This window comes from Takifugu flavidus, chromosome 20 (assembly GCF_003711565.1).
Source record: "Takifugu flavidus isolate HTHZ2018 chromosome 20, ASM371156v2, whole genome shotgun sequence".
In the NCBI taxonomy this organism is placed as follows: Eukaryota; Metazoa; Chordata; class Actinopteri; order Tetraodontiformes; family Tetraodontidae; genus Takifugu; species Takifugu flavidus.
The window spans coordinates 5,435,180-5,454,267 of record NC_079539.1 but is presented as its reverse complement, the minus strand read 5'-3'; the positions used below and the strand labels follow the sequence as shown (position 1 = coordinate 5,454,267).

Sequence of the window (19,088 nt, the reverse complement as noted above, 5' to 3'; positions counted from 1 at the left end):
CATTTTAATCGCTTCGCCCGTGAAGGAGCAGTCGGCTCGAATGGCGGCTTCAAAACTTTATTGTGACGGAGACGAATCATTCAAGGCGCTAATCCAGAACCACGGCAAAAGAAGGGAGTGAAAAGGGAAGAAAAAGCAGGACGTCGTCCACGTTCTCGCCGAGGCTCCACACAAAGGAAGGTTGCTAGTGGAGCTTCGTGTCTCGTGCTGCGTGACTCACAATGATTAAGCGTGTCCCTCAGGGTGGGCAGAGATAAACAACACAGAGGGAGGAAGGAAAGGACAGAAGAGGAGGAGGAGGAGAGATGCTTCACCGGAACGCGTAGCTCTCGTCGTCATACTCCAGCTCGTCCTCGTTCTCCTCGCCCAGCTGCCCATAGCGAAACTTCCTGTACACTGTGCCGTCCCGACCCATGTAAACAATGTCCTCGTCTTCGTCGTCCTCTTCTTCCTTAATGCCGATGTCCACGAGCTGGGCTTCCTGGAACCGAGAGCCGGGGGAGCCGGCATGGCCGCTGTAGGACGCAGAGCCGTGACCTCCGTACCTGCCGGAGCCCAGCTTCTCGTAGCCGCGGGGGCGGATGTCCGAGGGCGCGCTCTTGGAACGGGAGTGTTTGACGAGGAAGGCGACGGCCAGCAGTCCCAGCGCCAACAGGACGGAGGCGATGATGAAGACCACCAGGTTGCCCCTGACCTCCTCCTTCTCCTCGTTCCAGAAGGCCACGTTGGTGGTGACGACGCACTCTCCTGCAACAACAAAGCTTTCCTCACAAACATTTAAAACCCGCCAGACCAAAAACACCCGCCGGACGTCCCCCCCACCTCGAGTCTCCGTGCAGTTACAGCATTCCCGCTGCGGCGCCGTGCCCTCGTGCCCCGCCTCCTCGTTGCCGTGGAGGCAGCAGAGCAGGCACCGGCCCCGGGCTTCTAAGATGGCCTGAGTGGGACACATGGTGCAGTTGCTGGGACCTGGTCCCCAACAGTCCAGACAGGAGCTGTGGCAGTCCTCGCAGACGTGCACTGACCCCTGCAGACGAGGAGGGGTGGGGACAACGAATAATCAATATTCAATATTTAACTGATTAATAGTTTCACAAGGTCTAACGTTTATTTCTGAAGTTGTCTTTCTTCTCCTGCTAACGGAACAAATAAATGAAATTCTAAAGTAGCGGCGGCCAAAACACTGCTGATAGGTTCCCTAACGGAGCGAGGACAAGGTGGGGGCTCGATTTAATAGAGGGGGGATGTAAACGAGGATACCTTCGTCAGAGGATACTGGCCGAGGCTGCACATGGACTCACACAGGCCGTCGGAGAGAAAGTACCCCGTGTGGCAGGAGTCACATGACCGGGCGTCTCTCCCTGCAGGAAGTACAGAAACAGGAAGTTCAGGCGGGTGAACCATCCATCAGAACCCCGCCCCCAAACGCCTGCTTTCACTACGAGGTCAGAAACAAGCTCGTGCGACTTATTGTGTTAAAGCCAATAGTTCTGGTCCCAGCAGAGCGCACAGTAACGACCAGCTGCGTCTGATCTGACCTCCGCCGGGTTTCTGCTTATTAACGTCAACACAGAGGAAGCGGATCCATTTGTAGTCTGCGGCGCTACCTGTGCAGGTTCTGCAGCTGGCGTGGCACGACTCACAGCTCCTGCCGCCGCTGGGATGGTAGTATCCCCGGGGACAGGACAGGAGACACCGGCCCTCCTCCTGGAGGAAGAACAGACCTGGAGTGCAGCTCCGGCAGCTGTCCTCTCTGCCCCCGACGCACTCAGCGCAGCTGGGGTCGCACCTCTCGCACAACCCGGAGCCGGCGTTTCCATAGTGACTGCGGGACAGATCACGGGGAAATCATGATAGATTACATCCAATTAGAGGGGAGCAGATTAGAGTTTTGCGGCTGAGTGGCGGAGAAGATTCAGCTGCGCGGCCACTCGGCCACACGTGTCCATAAAGGGTGGGAGCAGCAGGAAGAGCGAGATGGAGGGAGTCAAAACAAAACACTTCAGACAGACAGAGGTCTGGAGAGGCACTTCACCGCCTCTGCTGGCCTTCCTGCCCCTTTGGTGGTTTCTGTCAAGGATTCAGCACTGCAGCGAAAAACCAGCATCTTCTTTTGATGCTGCCTTTCGCCCCAACGAGAAACAACAAAATCATGGTTAATGGCGGTTTGGCAGGCCATGCGGACGGCCTTGCTGCATCTCTACGCCCCCCCCCCCTTGCTAGTTAAAGGAAAAGAGTGAACGCCCACGCCTCAGGTGAGGGATGAGCTGCATAGTTAGACAGGAAGGAGGTTAAACTACCCAGGCTGGCAGGTCTCCACGCACTGTTTGCCCTCTCGGAACAGACGGGCCGCACAGATGAGGCACTGGTGGCTGCTCGCTCCGACGCACGACTGACAGGAACGGTGGCACGCTCCGCATTTCTGCTCTGACTCATCCCCGTAATAGCCCGCCGGGCATTCCGCTACGCAGGTGCCATCTGCAGGAGCGGGCGCAAATGTTTAGCGTGAAGCTGCACCAACGACTCCCAGGAGCTCTGGAGATCTTTTGTGGATAATTTGGGTGTCAGAACGTGACTCACTGAGCAGGAGATGCCTCTGGGTGCAGCTCAGGCAGTGGGATGTGCCGGGACCCCAGCACCCTCCGCAGTATTTGTGACAGGGATGGCATTCCCCGTCCTGGTCTGCGTACTGGTGCGGCGAGCACGCGCTGGCTGGGCGCACACAGCGACCTAGTCCATCTAGTCTGTGATGCTGCCGGCAGCTAGTGCAGGCGTCAGCGTGGGGTCCAGCACAGGTCATGCAAGAGTCATCACATTCTGGAAAAAAATGTAAGAAATAGGGAATAAATAGACAACTCTGATCACCAATGTTCCACCTGTTGCTCCTACCTGCACATTCCCCCGTCAAAGAATCTGTATAATGATGGGCGGGACAGGATTGCACGCATTCTCCATGACTCAAAGTGGCCTCTGGGTCCACACAGGCGCTGCAGTCATCACTGCCCGGCCCAGTGCACAGAGCACAGTTGGCGTGGCAACGCAAACACTCCATTTGTTCTTTGCTCTTGAAAAATCCCTCAGGACAGTCTGGCACACACAGCCCCTCATGGAGGAAGTGAGACTCTTCACAATCTGCACACACACGCGCACACACACATATTTGTTTGATGGTTGTGTGGCATAAATACTGAATATTATCTGGACAGAGCAATGGCAGCCCTGGGCAGGAGAAGTTGAAAGTCTAAACTGTGCAGTTCTACAACTGGCCACTAGATGGCGAGTCCAAAACAGAGCAAAAATTCCATTAGTGACGTCACTCAATGCAGTTTTACGTGACTATGAAAGTATGTGATGTTATTAAGAATAATAAGATAACTCTCATTTCATTGAACAAATAATTAGATAGATTCTCAGAAAATGTAAGTTGGACCAGCTGGACAATGGCAGTGGCTAGTGTTGCTCAAAGCTAAAACAGTGTATAGATCTTGCAAAACCATTTTCAGAGCATCAGCGTGGTCAAAACCACTAAACACCTCCAGCTGCGCTCAGTGTGATGCCACACCTGTGCACGGTCCCGCCGGGAGGCACCCATGGCAGGCGGAAGGGCAGGGCCGACACACCCTTTCCTGGGCCGTGTGACCCGGAGGACATTCCTCCACACACCGGTGTTGGTCCAGGAGAAGAGGCTCCTCGCAGCTCAAACAGTGGGTGGCGTTCTTCCCACAGGACGAGCATCCGGCAGCGCAGCCGCGACACACCTGGCCGTCTGGATAACCCCTGTGGAAGGCCCCGGTTTCACCAGTAAGTCTATAACCTCTGCATTCTGTGGTCTGCTGACTCAATCAGTCAATCAAAACCGGCGCCACTAACTTCCCAGCCACTCCCAATCACTGCGGCTCTAAACTCCAATGACTTATTGCGTGAATGGCTTCGCGTGCACGTGTGCTTATTTTTTATTAGCTGTCATGAGTTTGAATATTGCTGCTGGGGTAAACAAGCGGAATGACATTTTGCACCGCGCTGCTTCCGAGAACGAATCCGGAAAATGTTACTGAAACAGAGCGGCGGCTCCGCGTGAAGTGCTGCTCACCCGGCACATTCGCTGACGCAGCGCCCGTCCTGCAGGAACAGCTGAGCTTTACGGGCGCTCTGACACCGGACGCAGCCCCGAGAGTCGACACACTGCGCGCAGCCCGGGGGGCAGGCCTCGCACGCCGAGGTCACGCGACTGGCAAAGAAACCCGCCGGACACTTTGACACGCACGTTTGCTGCGCGGTCAGGAAGCGACCTGGGAGAGGAAGGAAGAGTAAACATCTGCGCCGCGAGGAAGAGAAGGACGCTGGTTCATTGGAAACATGAAATATGAAGGGACCTTTCTCGCATTTTGTACACTGGTGTTTGTCTCCCCCGGAGCAGGACCCACAGGACGGATGGCAGTCCTCACAGCCGCCATCATCTGGAGGTTAAACAAAGAACGCAGCCATAAAATGATGCCACTTGGACCCGAGATTAGGAAGGCAAACTATGATAAACCAGCGTATCACCATCACGATCTTCCTGTTAAACGAAGCTAATTCCATGTCTTTTTTCTATGAATGAAAGGTCTATACAACAATATTCAGGTTCACCAATCACAATTTAAACGAGTCCAAGATGTCACCAAACATGGAATTGCGTGGGTTTAAGGGTTTTTTTCATTGCTGAGAATGAAACTTTAATAACTTCCTTGACCTTTCTATTAACCTCTGTATGTTTCTCTCAACAGTTTTAATTAAGTCATCAAGCCCTGTGTTAATTATCAGATGTTTTCTTTAATCCAGCTAAACTCTTTCAAGGAAGAAAACGTTCTGCTTGTTTAATCGGCTCCATCAAAAAGTGTTCGCGGCCAACTTTCTCAAGTTCTGCCTGTTTTGAGTGCTTGTTGGTGAGCGTGGAACAAAAACTAATTACCCTTGAAGGTTCCTCCCTGACCTCGAGAAGGTGCCCAAATCCCCAATTCATTATGTCCAGACATTGGGATTAGAGGAGGACGTAAGTATTAGCCTCACCGCCGCTAAAGGTCTTAACGGGACAGTCCTCGTGGTCGGACACACATCTTCCGTCTTCGGGAGCCTTCCCGTCCTCACACGAGAGGCAGTCGCCGTCCTCCGGCCCGTCGCACCTCGTGCAGTCGGCGTGACATTCCTCGCAGTCGTTGGTGTCTTCGTCGCCATAGAAACCATCAGGACACACCGAAACACAGGTCCCCTCTGGGGAGTGAAGTAGGATTCTGGTGAGACTGATTGGAAGACGAGCCGTAAGGGACGGACGGTTATTGTCCTGCCTGATAAGAAGAGGTCCGTCTCACACCAGTAGCACTCGTGCTCGTCGCAGCTCACGCAGTTTTCATCGCACGGAACGCAGGTCATGTCCTCGTCCACGCTGTACGTCTTGGCCGGGCAGTTCTTGTAGCAGCCGTCCTGAAAGCTGACCCCCCCAAAAAAAGAAGGAAGAACAAAATCTGCACCTCGTTGTTCACGGGGAACACACGCGCACAAACGTGCGAAGAAAGGGCCCCTGTGGGAGCGACGGAGACACACAGAGAGTTCAGATCCGTCACGGTGTCAGCGAAGCACACAGCCTTACTTGTAAAAGCCCTCCGTGCAGGAGAGGCAGTGCCTGGGGTTATCTGTCAGAGACACACATAAAAGTCAGGTCCTCTTATGAGTAGGAGCCTCCAGCACACACACACACACACACACACAGGGAAGGGGGGGGTGGGATCCTCTGGGGATGGAGCTGATTCTGGTCACTGAGCTGCGACTTACACAGGATGCACTTCCTGCAGCCCTCCTCACAGGCCATGCAGTCGTCGTAGTCGGGGTCCTCCACCTCTCCTGGGGGGCAAATCGACACAAGAAGGAGGCAAATGTAAGCAGGTGTGGAAAAGCTTCCCGCCATCGCCGCCGGTTTGACCCCGGGTTACCTTCTCCGCACTCCAGCTTGGCGCACGCTCCGTCTGAGACGTAGTAGGAGGAGTCGCACCCGAGGCAGCGGCCGGCGCCGCTGCACAGGCGGCAGTGGTCGGAGCAGCGCTCGCAGCTCCTCCCCGCGGTGTGATAGAAGGCCTGGGGGCAGGCGTCCACGCACCGGCCTCCGTGCAGGTAACGCTCCACCCCAAACTTGTCTGGAACAAAGTAAAGAGGAAAAGGACAAAGGTGCAGGACAGGCGTCTTTTTAGACCGGGCCATTTGTGAATGATGGACAGGAACTGATGCCCAGTCGCCGGCCTGGCGGGGGTCGGGCTGAACTATGACCTCGGCCTGCTTCCTGCTTCCCGTGGCAGGAAACCATCTCCATCATCGGTGTCATGTTGAATTACGCTGACGTGAACACACCCAAACCTCCCACGCTGGCCCAGTCCTCACCGGTGTCACAGCTGGTGCAGTTGGCGGGTCCGGCGTCCACGCAGGTGGCGCAGGTGTGGTCACACAGGTGACACCGGCCGCCCGACCGGTACTTCCCTCTGGCACACTCAGTCACGCACCGACTGTCATCCAAGGTCCTGTAAGCAACCAATCACATCCCCATTTTCTTTATTTTGAGAGCTTATTTACATCCCAGCACGCAACAGCACACAAGTGAAACAGAACCTGGACACACGGAGGAGAAAAGCACCAGCGGGAGCATGAATTATTCATCACTATTGTAATTTCCTTGTAATTTTATTCATCGCGGGGGGAAAAAAAAGAGTCGAAGTGTTCGCTGACAATGATATATGACGATTAAAAAAAAGTGGAAATATTTCATTTTAAGTCGCCGGCGCCACAGACAGTTCAACACTTTTAATTAAAGTTTGCTTGAATTAATTCGGCCGGCGTTCGTTATCATAATCATTGACTCATCAGTTAAGTGACTGATAATTCCAGCTCCGGCTGCTCTGGCCGTCCCTCTGACCCGCCGGCTCACCGCGTGGGGTCGCAGCCGAAGCAGTCGTCCCGCCGCGGCCCTTTGCACCTCAGGCATGTGGCGTCGCACGCGTGGCATTTTCCATCAGCGTCCTGGAACTGGCCTGGCGGAAACACGGACGGCAGATGTTGTCACACTTGGGACGGCCTGCAGCCGATACTAGCTCGAGTAGCGCTAACAGCAACATGCTAGCACATGGAGGGGGACCCGTGTCACTAACAACAAACATATCACGCGCCGTCGAACGTCTACGTGTTTCATATTTATCAAAAACACACTTGAACTTTTACGGCGATGGACCATTTTTCCTCGCGCTAACTTGTCAAACTGCACCTGTATCTGCTTAGAAGAACTCAAGTGAAAGTTTTGCTTCACTCCTGTGGTCTGCCTGCACCTCTGGCAAAGTTTTCCCTTTAAAGCTTCGACAGTTTAATCACGCAGCGGCGAGCCAGCGCCCGTTCCAGGCGGAAGACGGTTGACTGACCCTCTGTGCACCGTGTGTTTACAACACACACTCCGTCCAGCAGGCTGTGGTCGCCGGAACAGCTGCTGCAGTTTCCCCAGCTCGGCCCCACGCAGGTGAGACAGCTGGCGTCGCACCTGAGGTTGGACAGCGCGCCAAACACAAAGAGAGAGAGGCTAAAAGCGTGCGGTCGATCCACCAATCCAAGTGTGATAAGAGGCGCAAACACATGCTGGAGCCAGCCGCCAGGATGAGGCCTGCCATCAGCAGATAAACAAGCCTCCCACACCTGAACACACACCAGAGAGCTCACCTCCTACACATCCCGAGCCCATCGGCTATCTCTGGGTTCGACTCGGTGGCGTAGAAGCCAGCACCACAGGAGGCCACACACCTCCATTCCTGCATTAAGTAGCCTTCTGCACAACGGTCGCACGCCTCAAAGCCCGCACCTGCAGAGGCAGATGGAGGTTAAAGTGGACGGAGGAGCGGCGGCGACGGTGCGTTTAAAGTCAGCGGGCGCTCACCTGCACAGGTGGCGCAGGCTCTGTCGCAGGGCTTACAGACGCCCTCCCCGCTCTCGTGGTAGAACCCCGGCGTACAGCTCTGCTGGCACCGGTTCCCCTGCAGACTGCGGAGGGCGGACAGAGCATGTGGCACCGCGACACACGGGCAGCCAATCACCCGACACCGTCGGGATGACTCACTGCCTTTCAGAGCCGCAGACTCAGATTTTCAACCCACAACACGCCACCGCAAGCACTCACGAGCTGAGTCACGGTGCTGTGGGAACTTTGATCTCCTGACAATGTGCTGAATTTAACAGAGATGTTGTTCTAACTTCCTGTGATGATACTGCAAAATGGAAATGATTCACTTTCAACCTTTTGTGTGCGGAGAGAAGGAGGAGATTCGGGCGTACCGAACTTTTAATTGTGATGCTAAATAGAGTCTGCGCGTGCACAGCGCGCGCGTGCGTGAAGGATCAGTGTTCTCGGCGGCAGGAGACGCTGCAATGTTTACTGAGCAGCTCATTCCCGGCAATCAGAGATTGTTTCACCTTGTGTTGGGTTTGCAGCGGGTGCAGATGCTGGAGGACGTGCACGTCAGGCAGCTCTCATCGCACTTCCTGCACACATTTGCATCTGTGGGAGAAACAAAATACAGTGGGCCTGACACGGCCCCGGGCGGGAGGAAGGTCCCGGTTAGCCTGGTGTTACCGTGGTCCAGGTAGTAGCCGTCCCCGCAGACGGCCGTGCACGTGCTGGTGTCCTCGACCAGGTGGTGACCTTCCTGACAGGAGGTGCACTGGTCGCTGCGGCTCCCGCTGCAGCGCTCGCAGGAGGAGTAGCATTTTTTGCAGCGCCGCCGGTCGCCCCAGAACCCCCTGGGGCACTCGGACACACACACCCTGTCGCACAGACGGGTCGGGTGTAACGGCTGGACGGCGCCGTCGTGATTGTGTGTGTGATCGCGCCAACCTTGTGTTGTTCTTGAACTTGAGGAAAAAGCGCAGGCACGTGATGCAGCGCTGCGGGCCGGGCCCCTCGCAGCCGCTGTCGCTGCATTCTGGGTCACAAGGTCCTGGAAGGACAAAAAGCGGCCGACTCGTGACCCCGTTCTGGCGGTAATACCAGTATTTAAGTGAAAATGTAAATGAACCGGTGTGTTCTGAGCGAGCCCGACCGTCGTATTCCTGGACGAGGTCATCCTCCACCTGCCTCTCAGCTGATCTGACTCTCTCTACGTGCGCCGGATACGGCGGCTCCGCCGTGCCGTAGATCACCAGGGACCACTCCTTCAGCGCTCCTGCGACAGGGCGCACGGGGGGGGGGGAGACAGGACAAGATAAAGGGTTCGTCCCTGGAGGCCTGAACTGTATTTCAACTGCTCCAGGTTGACCTTCAGCACGTTTCATAACACTGAGAGGTTACAAAGATGGAGGGCAGACCCAGTTCAGCGCGCTCTCGCTTCTGGGACGGCGTATCCTGGATCTGCAGGGTCCAGGCGCCCGCTGCCCGCTCCCCCCAGCAGTGGGTGCTCATGAACTCCCACTTGTTAAATCCCTCAGCGGAGTCGTCGTGTGGCCTGTTTTTGGAGACATATTTGGACTCAGGTTATCTTAGCTGACGTTGGAACGCCTCTATTCTTTTCCTGTCGTCCATTTTCTCTGTAAAAGCAGCGACATCGGTGGGCTGATGGGCTCTAAACGCTCCGCTGAAGTGACCTGCAGGTCCGCTGCTTTCATTCTCGCAGCCGAGCAAATATTCAGTTTTACTTTGCACCAAATTACAGAACATAAAACGAAGGGGCGCACGCGCGGGGCCACCGTCGGCACATATCCTCCGGGATCCCCTGGGGGCCTTCCGCCTGTAGTCGCCAAAAGCTTCTTGTTTTCCGCCAATGGGAGAAAATGCCAGATTGAGGGATTTATATTCTCGGCACTCACACGTGCGACACTTCGCAGATTATAAACGAGGCCGCGGAGCCTCTGGAGGAAGTCGTAATATCTGAATTTCGACACACTCTCTGCGTGATTGATCACCGCGCCGTGTTACCTGGGAGCCAGCAGCTGGGACACTGTGCCTGAAGGTGACGTGAGCCTAATGGAAAGGTCGCCACGGCGACGGTGAGCGATGGTTACGCGGACGACGACATGCTCAGCGTAAGCAACGTGCCGCCCGGGCTGATCGGAACATCCCGAACTCTCATACACGGATGTGAGCCCCAAGCCGGGATGAATGGTTCTGTCAGGGATGGGGGGGGGGGGGGGGGGGGGGGGGGGGGGCAGGACAAAAAGAGGTGATGAAAAGATGAGAGAACAGAGAGAGGAGGAGGCCGACACCCAATAATGTGTAAGAATAAAGTGTCAGGAACGGGACAGGAATAGAGGTGTGATTAAAGGGAAAAAGACAGAGTGTGGTCGCCGTGGTACCTGCTGGACGGCAGGGGGGCTTCCTCCACACACTCATGCTGGGGTGGGACCTGATCCCAACGCTCCGCCTCCATCACCATGCTCTCAGCATCCAGGAGGCCGAAGCCATACAGGTGGCTCACTGACACACACACACACACACACACACACACACACACACACACACACACACACACACATACACACATCTTTCAACACTTCCGTCTTCCTTGCTTGTTGACTTCTTTGTGAGGACAGTTGGTCGTTGGGAATTGCGGGAATACCTTTGAATCCGCCACCATTAGCGTGCCAGTCCGGAGCGAGCAGCCCATCAGGTCTCGACGTGCGGACAATGATGTGCTGGACGTCCCTCCAGGTCAGCGAAGGGCTGAAAACCCAAGATGAAAAACACTGACTCCTCCACACCTGTTGGTGGCGCCTGTGTGGTGTCGGGACAGAGTTGCTTACTTGGCCTCCAGGGTGAGAGCGATGACCCCCGCCGCCATGGCGGCAGAGAGGGAGGTGTCTGACTCCACCCGGCTGCAGCTCTGATGTGGGCCCAGCGTTACCTGTTGGGGACCAACAGCCTTTTGGAGCGTTTGTTTACAACAGCTGGAAATGAACGTGACACTTTGTGTTTTTCCTGTGCCGGCTGAACATGATTAGCCTCGCTATCATCATTTGTGACGTCTTTTGTTATTAAGGTGTGTTTAACTACATCACTGACAGCACACATCTGTTCCCAAAAAAATGCCCAAAATAAACCCACAGATGTTAAAGCGTCAATAGGATCCCACTAAAACAAATTTATTACACTATTATCGCGCTAGCTGTGCGTGACTGTGTGTGTGTGTCTGTGTCTGTGTGCGTGTGTGTGTGTGGGTGTGTGTGTGCAGACGCCACTAATGCTTTAGCTAAGTTTTATTGTGCTTATGCTGATGTGAAAATTGGATTTTACCATTAGGGGAGCGATGAATATGTATCTCAAATGTGGGGGAACATAAATCGAGCTAACAGGTTTTGGAAGCTAGCGTTAGCCGTCACACTTGTGATATAAGTACTGCACGTTGTTGGGTGGGCCAACAAAGAGATTCATCAGGTAGAGAGCGCGGTACGAGACCCTTCAGAGAGCCAGAGGATCAACCCCGCTCTCATCCAATTTAGTGCCGCCCCGCTCTTATTACCCACAACCCCTGAGTGCAATATCAATTAACAGGAATTGTGATTTTACGGCAAAAATCATTTGGAAAGATGCAATCAAGCCATAACTACATTATTTTTGTGGAGCAGATTGTCTACATAAATGAGGAGACTCGGTGTTGGGTTGACACTGTTCTCCAAAAGCGACATAATTGCCTTCTTTCCTTCCTGCCGTGGTGCTGCAGGTCTCCTGTGTCTAAGCTGGATCTCCGCCTGTTTGCGCAGGTTTCAGCTGTATAATTAGAATCTGCTGCTGCTGCTGTCAGTGTTGTGCTGAAGTCAGTGGGGGGGAAAGAAAGCCACCACAACTCCTAGCGTGTTGCACCTCTTAAGGTTTTGCCAGAAATAAAGTTGGAGGGGGCTGAGTCCTTGATTGACAGGGGTGTCGGACCGTCTCAGGCTCCAGTAGGTGGAGTTCGCCACCTACGCTGCTCCCAAAAGCCTCGGCTTCATTTAACAAACGTCTGTTTGGGGGCTTTAAGGGGCTGAGGAGCTGGAAATGTGTCGTTTATCACCATGAACGCCACCGTAAACGCTAGAATGTTTTGTGGAACAAATTTCAAAGATTCAAGCAAACACAATTATTTATGGATTCATACTATTTTTGGACGCATTCATAATTCAGCCACACTCTGTCGCGTCAGCACATTAAAAGTCTCAGACGATTCCACTGGAATTAATTATTGGACGTTTCACTCCCCACTTTTACTTGTCATATAAACTTATTTAAGCGAAGGTGATAAATTATGTGCATGAAATAATCAACCGCTTCTTGCAGTGCTAATAAGCTAACGGCTGTGTTTGAGATCATCGTCTTGTATCGTTCCACTAGATGGGGCTTCGCTGAAGCTGGCGACCAGTCACACTGACTGTCTTGGCTCACCGTCCCCTCTGTCCCCCCGCCGGTGGAGGCCGTGGTGAGTATGGAGGCGCAGCGCTCCAGGTCATCTGGCTGGCGTCCCCGCGGCGTGCTGCTGCTAACAGATATGGTGTAAATACTGCCGCCGTAGCCATCGCAGGAGCAGTGGTCGCCCCTTCGCCCTCCGTTCCCTGACGCCCAGACAAAGATAGAGCCCCTCCCGCGACGGCCCTGAGATTAATTGGGAAAGGAGACAGAGGCGATAAATTTATTCATGATATTTACACATGAAAATCTACACCCAGAGGTTTGGACACGGGCCTAAACAAACACACGGAAATGACTTTTTCTCTCTCTCTCGCTCTGTCGCTCACTGTTTCAACTCCGTTCTGTAAAGCCAGTAGCGTCAGAGGCCCCGGTCCCCCTAGAGTGGCCCCATCGTCCTCAGGCCCCCAGGTGGCTAAATAGACGTCAACATAATGGGGTCTGAAACTCAGCGCGCCGGCCTCCACCATGTCCGTCACGTCTCCGTCCAGCATGCGGATGCCTGAAACAGAAGGCGCCAGATTGTCTGAATCCTTTCGGAGTTTGACCTTCACTTGACCTTCAGGTGTTTTTTATTTTTTATTTTTCAGTTTCACCCTTGGACTCACCGCCGATCCGCGCCCGGAAGGCGACTCCTACTGTGCAGCGAGACGTGTTCGCCGCCGCGGCGACCGTCCCCGCACACTGAGTCCCGTGACTGGGAGAAGATCAGAACAGGAGTTTAGATGCATATGCATGAGGAGAAGACGGGCTATTTCCGTTACATCAAACCAGTGAGAAGACAGAATTCAGACTGGAGGGATTAGCATACCCATACATGCATGTCATTACTGAAAAATTCAAAGGAGCCCATACATTATTTATGTTAAACCCGTGGCGCGAGGAGGGAAACCGCGCAGGTACTCACAAGTTTGGTGCGCTGTTGGAATATCCGGGAGAAGGACCCCCGTCCTGTCCGCTCACATTAAAACTGGCAAGCTGATCCTGGATCAGAGAGACGGCAAGTGGCAGCAGATAATAACGTGAGGCGCCAGCAGCTCTCTGTCTCTGCTTCATCATTAGCCACCAGTGGACCCGCCAGCTGATTGGACCAGACGTTTAATGTCTATACCAATAATCCTGGCGGGCCTTTCCCGAACCTTTGGCCCAAAAAGCTCAGCCCAAAATATCTTTCACCGCGTTTACGCTCTGGCGCCAAGGGCGCTGCCAAATTGGCTGGGATCAATGCCCAGAGAGCATCGTCCTCTTCCAGGACACTTACATAATTTGGCTCCAGCGCTGGATGCCGCTGTGCGATGCCGTCTTCCAGGACCGACACCACCACACCCTTGCCGGTGTAGCCTCTCCTCCAGGCCCCAGCGATGTTGAGCGGCGGCGTGCAGCCTCTGGAGCCGTCCCTGCACGGCTGTGGAGCAAAGAACGGGGGGTTCACATCAGCTGGGAGTCGGGAATAAGTCAAGTGTGTGTGTGTGTGTGTGTGTGTGTGTGTGTGTCAGGCTCTAGTGAGTGTGAGGTGGGGGGAAAAACAGACTCACGGACCCAAAGCCTGTTGAGCTTTGAGTCATCTTGGTGTGATGCCCAGGGACGCGCAGGGGTTTGGGTTTTGGTGCTAGTGGAGTAGACCTGAAGGACTCTGGGGAACCTCTTCGCTCTTCTCTGGACCACCTGCTGCTGGAGCCACTCCACCTTAGGAGAGCAGACGGAAACACGTGTGGGGACATCGGCGGTCTCTCCGGACCCCTACGGCCGTGGGACGACCGGTATATGGAGGACAGGTCGCATTTCTCACGACAACTTATACGTGTGGCAGCTGGAGGAAGGAATGAATCACCAAGAAGGAACAAGCTAAGCTAAGCTAAGCTAAGTCTTGTCCTCGTCAAACCGCTGGAGCATGATTGCAGCAGCCATATTGCATCTTCTGCAGCTGTGAGGACGCCTAGAAGGAAACAGCTGCTGAGACACGTTGCAGCTCCTGCAGGGACGCTGTTGGCATTTAGCTGTTGGCTGTGGAGATTAGCATAGCGAAATTACCAATTACTCACTCCAAGTATGGCTTCAATGCAAATAAATCAGGAACCGCTGTGCATTAATTCAACCACATTTGATTCCCCAACAGTTCCTGGATCTTCAGTCCCCCGAAGTCCTTGGACTTTAACTGTAAATTCATTTTCCTCTGGCTCATTTTGAAGGGCGTTTTGCATATTTATGCCTCAGCTGTTTCTGACCAACTCCGGAAGCAACAAATGAAACTCTGATGTTTGGATGATTCGTCAGCAAAAGGTCAATCGGAATGAGTGTGTTTATGGCTGAGCGGCTCAGTGGTGGACATGCGACTGATGATTAACCCAGCAGAGCCCTCCAGCCCTCCGCGTGTCCCTCTCCGTTACCTCGGCCTCCTCGGCGATGCCGACAGTCACGTCCCCGTTGGACTCAGCGGACCGCTTTGCTGTCTCGCGGTGCCGGAAACCGTAATAACTCTTCAGGTGTCCAATCTGGGGACAGAAACACACGCGGGACAGCGTCTGAATCACCACCCGAGCGCCGGCGGCGGCGGCGCTGCAGCTGCTAAATTATGGAGCCGCGGCCGAGTGTTTTATTTAACGTGGAAACCCGAGACAAGAGGACGAGACGCTCGGCAGGTTATTGTGTTCTGTGACCGACCACAGCTGCTCCTCAGTGGAGCCAAAAAGACGTCCTTCACTCCTCCACCGCGGCGCACGTGACAGCGTGCACGTGACAGCGTGCACGTGTGGCGCTCCAGAGTCATGCGTTGTTTGACTGATTTACCTCGGATGTTGATTCCGACCGGACAATATTTCCAATCATGCGGACAAAGAACTGTTCTTTTTTGTAAACTGTTCCTTTAGCGACATGATTCTGAGCTTCCTGTTACCCCCCCCCCCCCCCCCCCCCAGTTAATTAACTTTTTAAATCAATTATTAATATTTAACGGCTGCTGTTGAAGCTCGGCGAATAGATGTGACACATTTATTGAACAGGACTTTAAACACGACCAACAACGTGGGATTAGTTCCCCTCCCGTGATGGAAAACATTTAGTTATTTATTTCTTTTCGGTTTCTATTTCCAGCTCCAGCTTCCTTGGAGAAAACAGCGTTTCGAGCGGAACTTTGCGACGGCTGGAATATCGGACCTGCCGAGGCCTCCGTGCTCGCGTTCGCCACCCACCTGCCCCAGGTTAGCCAGCCCGTGCTTCTCTGCTATCCTCTTGGCCGCCTCCTCGCCCGCTCTGATCCTGACGGCCCAGTCGTTGGTGTAAAGCGCCGCCCGGCTGACCCGGAGCCACATCGCACAAAGAAAGGTCCCCTGGAGAACCAGGATTCCTCTCAACAGGCTGAACTCCATCTCAGGAGGGTTTCGGTGTGGAGAGCAGGAGTGTGATGTGAACGCGACTCTTCTTCACGGTGAACAGGCGGCTCTCGAGTTACTGCTTCAATATGGCGGCCGCGGATCCAGTGTGGAGTGTCTGTTGGTGGCCTAAATGATGCATTATGGCAAAGACAGCAGACTCCTGGCACTCCCAGAATGCCTCACCCCAAACGTGTGGTGTGTGTGTGTGTGTGTGGTGTGTGTGTGTGTGTGTGTGTGTGTGTGGGGGGGGGGTAATACCTCTGCAGGTATTCAAGACATTTCTCATAGAAAAGACCAAAGAAGTGGCCATTAGTGCTTTTTTCCTTTGAACCTAAACACGTTCCTGTTAGCGTGTAGGCGGATGCACGTTCCTAATGATGTGGCGTGCATCGATGTTTCCGGCGTAGCATCCGCCTGAAAGCGTTCACGCTCGATCGCCATACGTGGACCATCAGGATCAAAGCGATTTCACAAGAGAATGATTGGTCCTGAAGATCAAAGCACATTTCTACGGCAACATTGGGACTGATCGGATGTGATCGGCGGCGGATTGATCATCAAAACATTCCCATTTTTCTCTTTGATGTTTGCCTGTTTAAGCACAATCTTCATCAAAGCCAAGGTGTCTTCATCTTGCTCCAGGATGACCAGGCCTTTAAAACCTAAACTCATCCACCGGGGGATCAGTTTTTCCTTCTTTAATCTCCTAATCGAAGGGTTTGGGGTTTGATGGATTAGAATTGAGTGTGGAGAAACCTCGGCTTTCATTCTGGATTAATAACGCTCTGCGGCACCTCAGCCACGTCCCAGCTGGGCCAAGCGGTCGTCTTTCTACATTTATTCCTTATTTGACGCCATAAAACAGGCCGCGAACCACCATCCATCACTGCTGTCAGTGAAGGCCTCTTCCCCTAACGTCTGCTGACATTTCATTGTCTTTTTATGATTTAGCACAATAGAGGCGTTCCTCTTTTAATGGCCTCTTCTACCTTTTCAGGCAAAAGAAATGACAGGAAAAGACAGATGAGCTTAACCAGAGAACATCATATTGAAGTTAAGGTGAAATTAGAACTTAAATGTGAGTAGAAACAGCAGAGAAGAGCAAAATAACCGGATCACCGGAGCCTCCGGCGCCGACTGCACATATTTCCTCTCCTTCATACTTGTAATGATGCATTGAACCAATTGGAGGCTTTTATTTACTGAGTAGACTTCCAGGTTTCCCAGTGTGGCCGGTCTGGTTCTATTGGACCCACACATATAATGAAATCCTCGGCGATGCTGTCACCGTGGAAACCGATTGCACGTTTTCACGGCGCGAAACCTTCTTGTGAACCCAGAAGACGCGAACGCAGCTTGAAGGGAAACTAATACCCGCCTGTGGGTGACGGATCCACACACAGAAGCGGGCGTCCCCAGGGCGCCGCGGCGGTCCGCACGTGGAGCGACACTTAAAAATTCACGGATTTAACTGGGTCGATCGGAAGTGGCGCTGCGTGAGGAGACCATCGAGATGTTCTGAAATTTTAATGGTTCGGTTCCCCGCAGATGGGGCAGAGATAGAAGCTAAAATTAACCGGAAAGGATCGGAGCGCCGCTTTTCCCGTAAACCCGACGCGAAACAAATTGTTTTGCAGAAAGTTTGTCACAAAGAGGAGAAGAACTGGAGGAGAAGCTGGAGAAGATAAACTCCTGTGTGTGATCTGCGGAGCTGCAGGGCTGCGTCGCATCTATTTATACTGCAGCACGCCACCAAAAAAGCAATCTAAACTTCTCCCACGGTGCCAGAACAGCTTATTATCGCCGGTTTTCTGTGTCGAGTCGCTGTTTTACATGCAGATATACAAATGGTTGGACCGGATCAGAGCTGGAGGATTACCAGAATGTTCCTGCGGTATTTTAGAAGAAATGATGCCTGGTTGGACGCGACGGTCCCGCCGCTGCGGCTCACAGAAGACATCTGTTAGAGGACCGCGGTTAGCCTGTTAGCCTCTTGTTGACGTCCGACAGCTGGTACAAATAAGCGTCCAAATGGTTGGGAGGGTTTGGAATATTTTTTTTAGCACGCTCATCTTGGATCAAATAGAGGATACGCGTAGCAGCTTATCGTAGCGTTAGCACATCAAAGAACTTGCCAACATTTGTCGACGCTGAAATTGTTGCATGAAAACAAAATGTAAGAAACCAAGTTCAGGTTTTATTATGTGGGTGTTTAACCTGTATTTGAATGCACCTTTTGTTGAAAACAAGGTCCTGGTTTCACATTTGGAGCGCAAACATGAAAAACAGCAACGAGCTTCAGACACAAATTGTTCCACGAGCCTTAAAAACATTCAAAAATCCTGCCGTGACTTTGACATTGAAGGCACCATTTTCATCCACTTACAGCCAAAGGGGGGGGGGGGGGGGGGGGGGGGGGGGGCAGAAAACACCTCAACTTGTGACGATCCTGCCACTTTTTGAATCCCGCTCGTCTTTATCGGGATGCTGCCGCTCCTGGATGAGAGCCGGAGCGCTTCAGTCGTGTTCCGTGTCCTTGGATTGTAAATAACAAAGAACAGGTTGGTGATGCAACCCGCGCCCGTAGTCTTTATCATCTCCTTGACGATGGAGCCAAAAACAAACCAGCTGAAGAAAACAAAGGAAGGCACCTCTCGGCGAAGCCGTCACAGGACTTTGAAGTTATCTAACGCGTCTTCGGAGAGGCGGACTTTGATGTTCAGAGAACGTCTCTCCAGCAGCGACACCTTCCCATGGAAATAATTGTCAAACGTGTTCCCGAGCACGGCGGCTGCCCGCAGGCGGCGCAGCCGTGAACTTTGGTTTATTCTTCCTTCAAAAATGTCTCGAGCCGTCGTCGCTTGGAACCATCGGCTTTGCAGCTCGACGCTGCTTTCCGCCTCTTCTTCTTCTGCTGCTGCTTTCTCCTACCATCACGTGACGGGCGCTGGTTATGAAAGGTAGCGCTGCCATGCTAACATTTCATAACCAGCTTCAGCCAAAATGAGAACTTGGCGACGAGGCCTTAAATCACTGCGTTTGACCTCTAAGGTGAATTTGTTTGGTGGTGAAGGACCAGGCAGCGAAGCGGTCTGTAGGTCTGTAGCGTCGCTACTGTACAGTGGTAGCTAGCCGCAGCTAGTTGTTATGGAGTCAGCTGGGAAGGACAACAAATTCCTGTTGTCCGGCTTTTCCAAACCTCCATTGGAGAACCAGGAACGATTGGTTGCCACAACGACGTTCCCACGACAGTTCCGTTCTCGTGTTCCGTTCTGGTGTTCCACTTC

General features: G+C 53.3%; 1 protein-coding gene across 1 annotated transcript; it reads right to left on the bottom strand.

The window, feature by feature from the left end:
• Positions 1–41: 41 nt before the first annotated feature.
• Positions 42–15,738, bottom strand: LOC130517621 (proprotein convertase subtilisin/kexin type 5-like). The gene is made up of 37 exons (XM_057019624.1): positions 15,584–15,738; positions 14,818–14,995; positions 13,970–14,116; positions 13,692–13,835; positions 13,338–13,414; positions 13,039–13,127; positions 12,760–12,932; positions 12,410–12,616; positions 10,795–10,895; positions 10,611–10,714; positions 10,348–10,468; positions 9,971–10,159; positions 9,364–9,500; positions 9,099–9,221; positions 8,894–8,996; positions 8,633–8,823; positions 8,473–8,557; positions 7,940–8,043; positions 7,726–7,864; positions 7,434–7,549; positions 6,950–7,052; positions 6,409–6,545; positions 5,967–6,167; positions 5,809–5,877; positions 5,627–5,669; positions 5,325–5,467; positions 5,050–5,250; positions 4,374–4,457; positions 4,091–4,289; positions 3,563–3,777; positions 2,890–3,132; positions 2,581–2,817; positions 2,301–2,478; positions 1,608–1,825; positions 1,261–1,361; positions 823–1,027; positions 42–747 (listed from the first exon to the last, which is right to left on the bottom strand). The coding sequence occupies exons 1-37, from the start codon at positions 15,736–15,738 to the stop codon at positions 311–313; spliced, it is 5,697 nt and encodes a 1,898-aa protein (XP_056875604.1). The 3' UTR covers positions 42–310.
• Between the last annotated feature and the right edge of the window lie 3,350 nt (positions 15,739–19,088).

Excerpts from the sequence above, each read along its gene's own strand:
- LOC130517621 (XM_057019624.1), bottom strand. The coding sequence starts at position 15,738 with ATGTGGCTCCGGGTCAGCCGGGCGGCGCTTTACACCAACGACTGGGCC. Across the intron at positions 14,996-15,583 it reads GAGCACGGAGGCCTCGGCAG|CAGCTGCAGCGCCGCCGCCG; the intron begins GTCCGATATTCC and ends TCCATAATTTAG. Across the intron at positions 2,818-2,889 it reads TTTGACGGGGGAATGTGCAG|AATGTGATGACTCTTGCATG; the intron begins GTAGGAGCAACA and ends ATTTTTTTCCAG.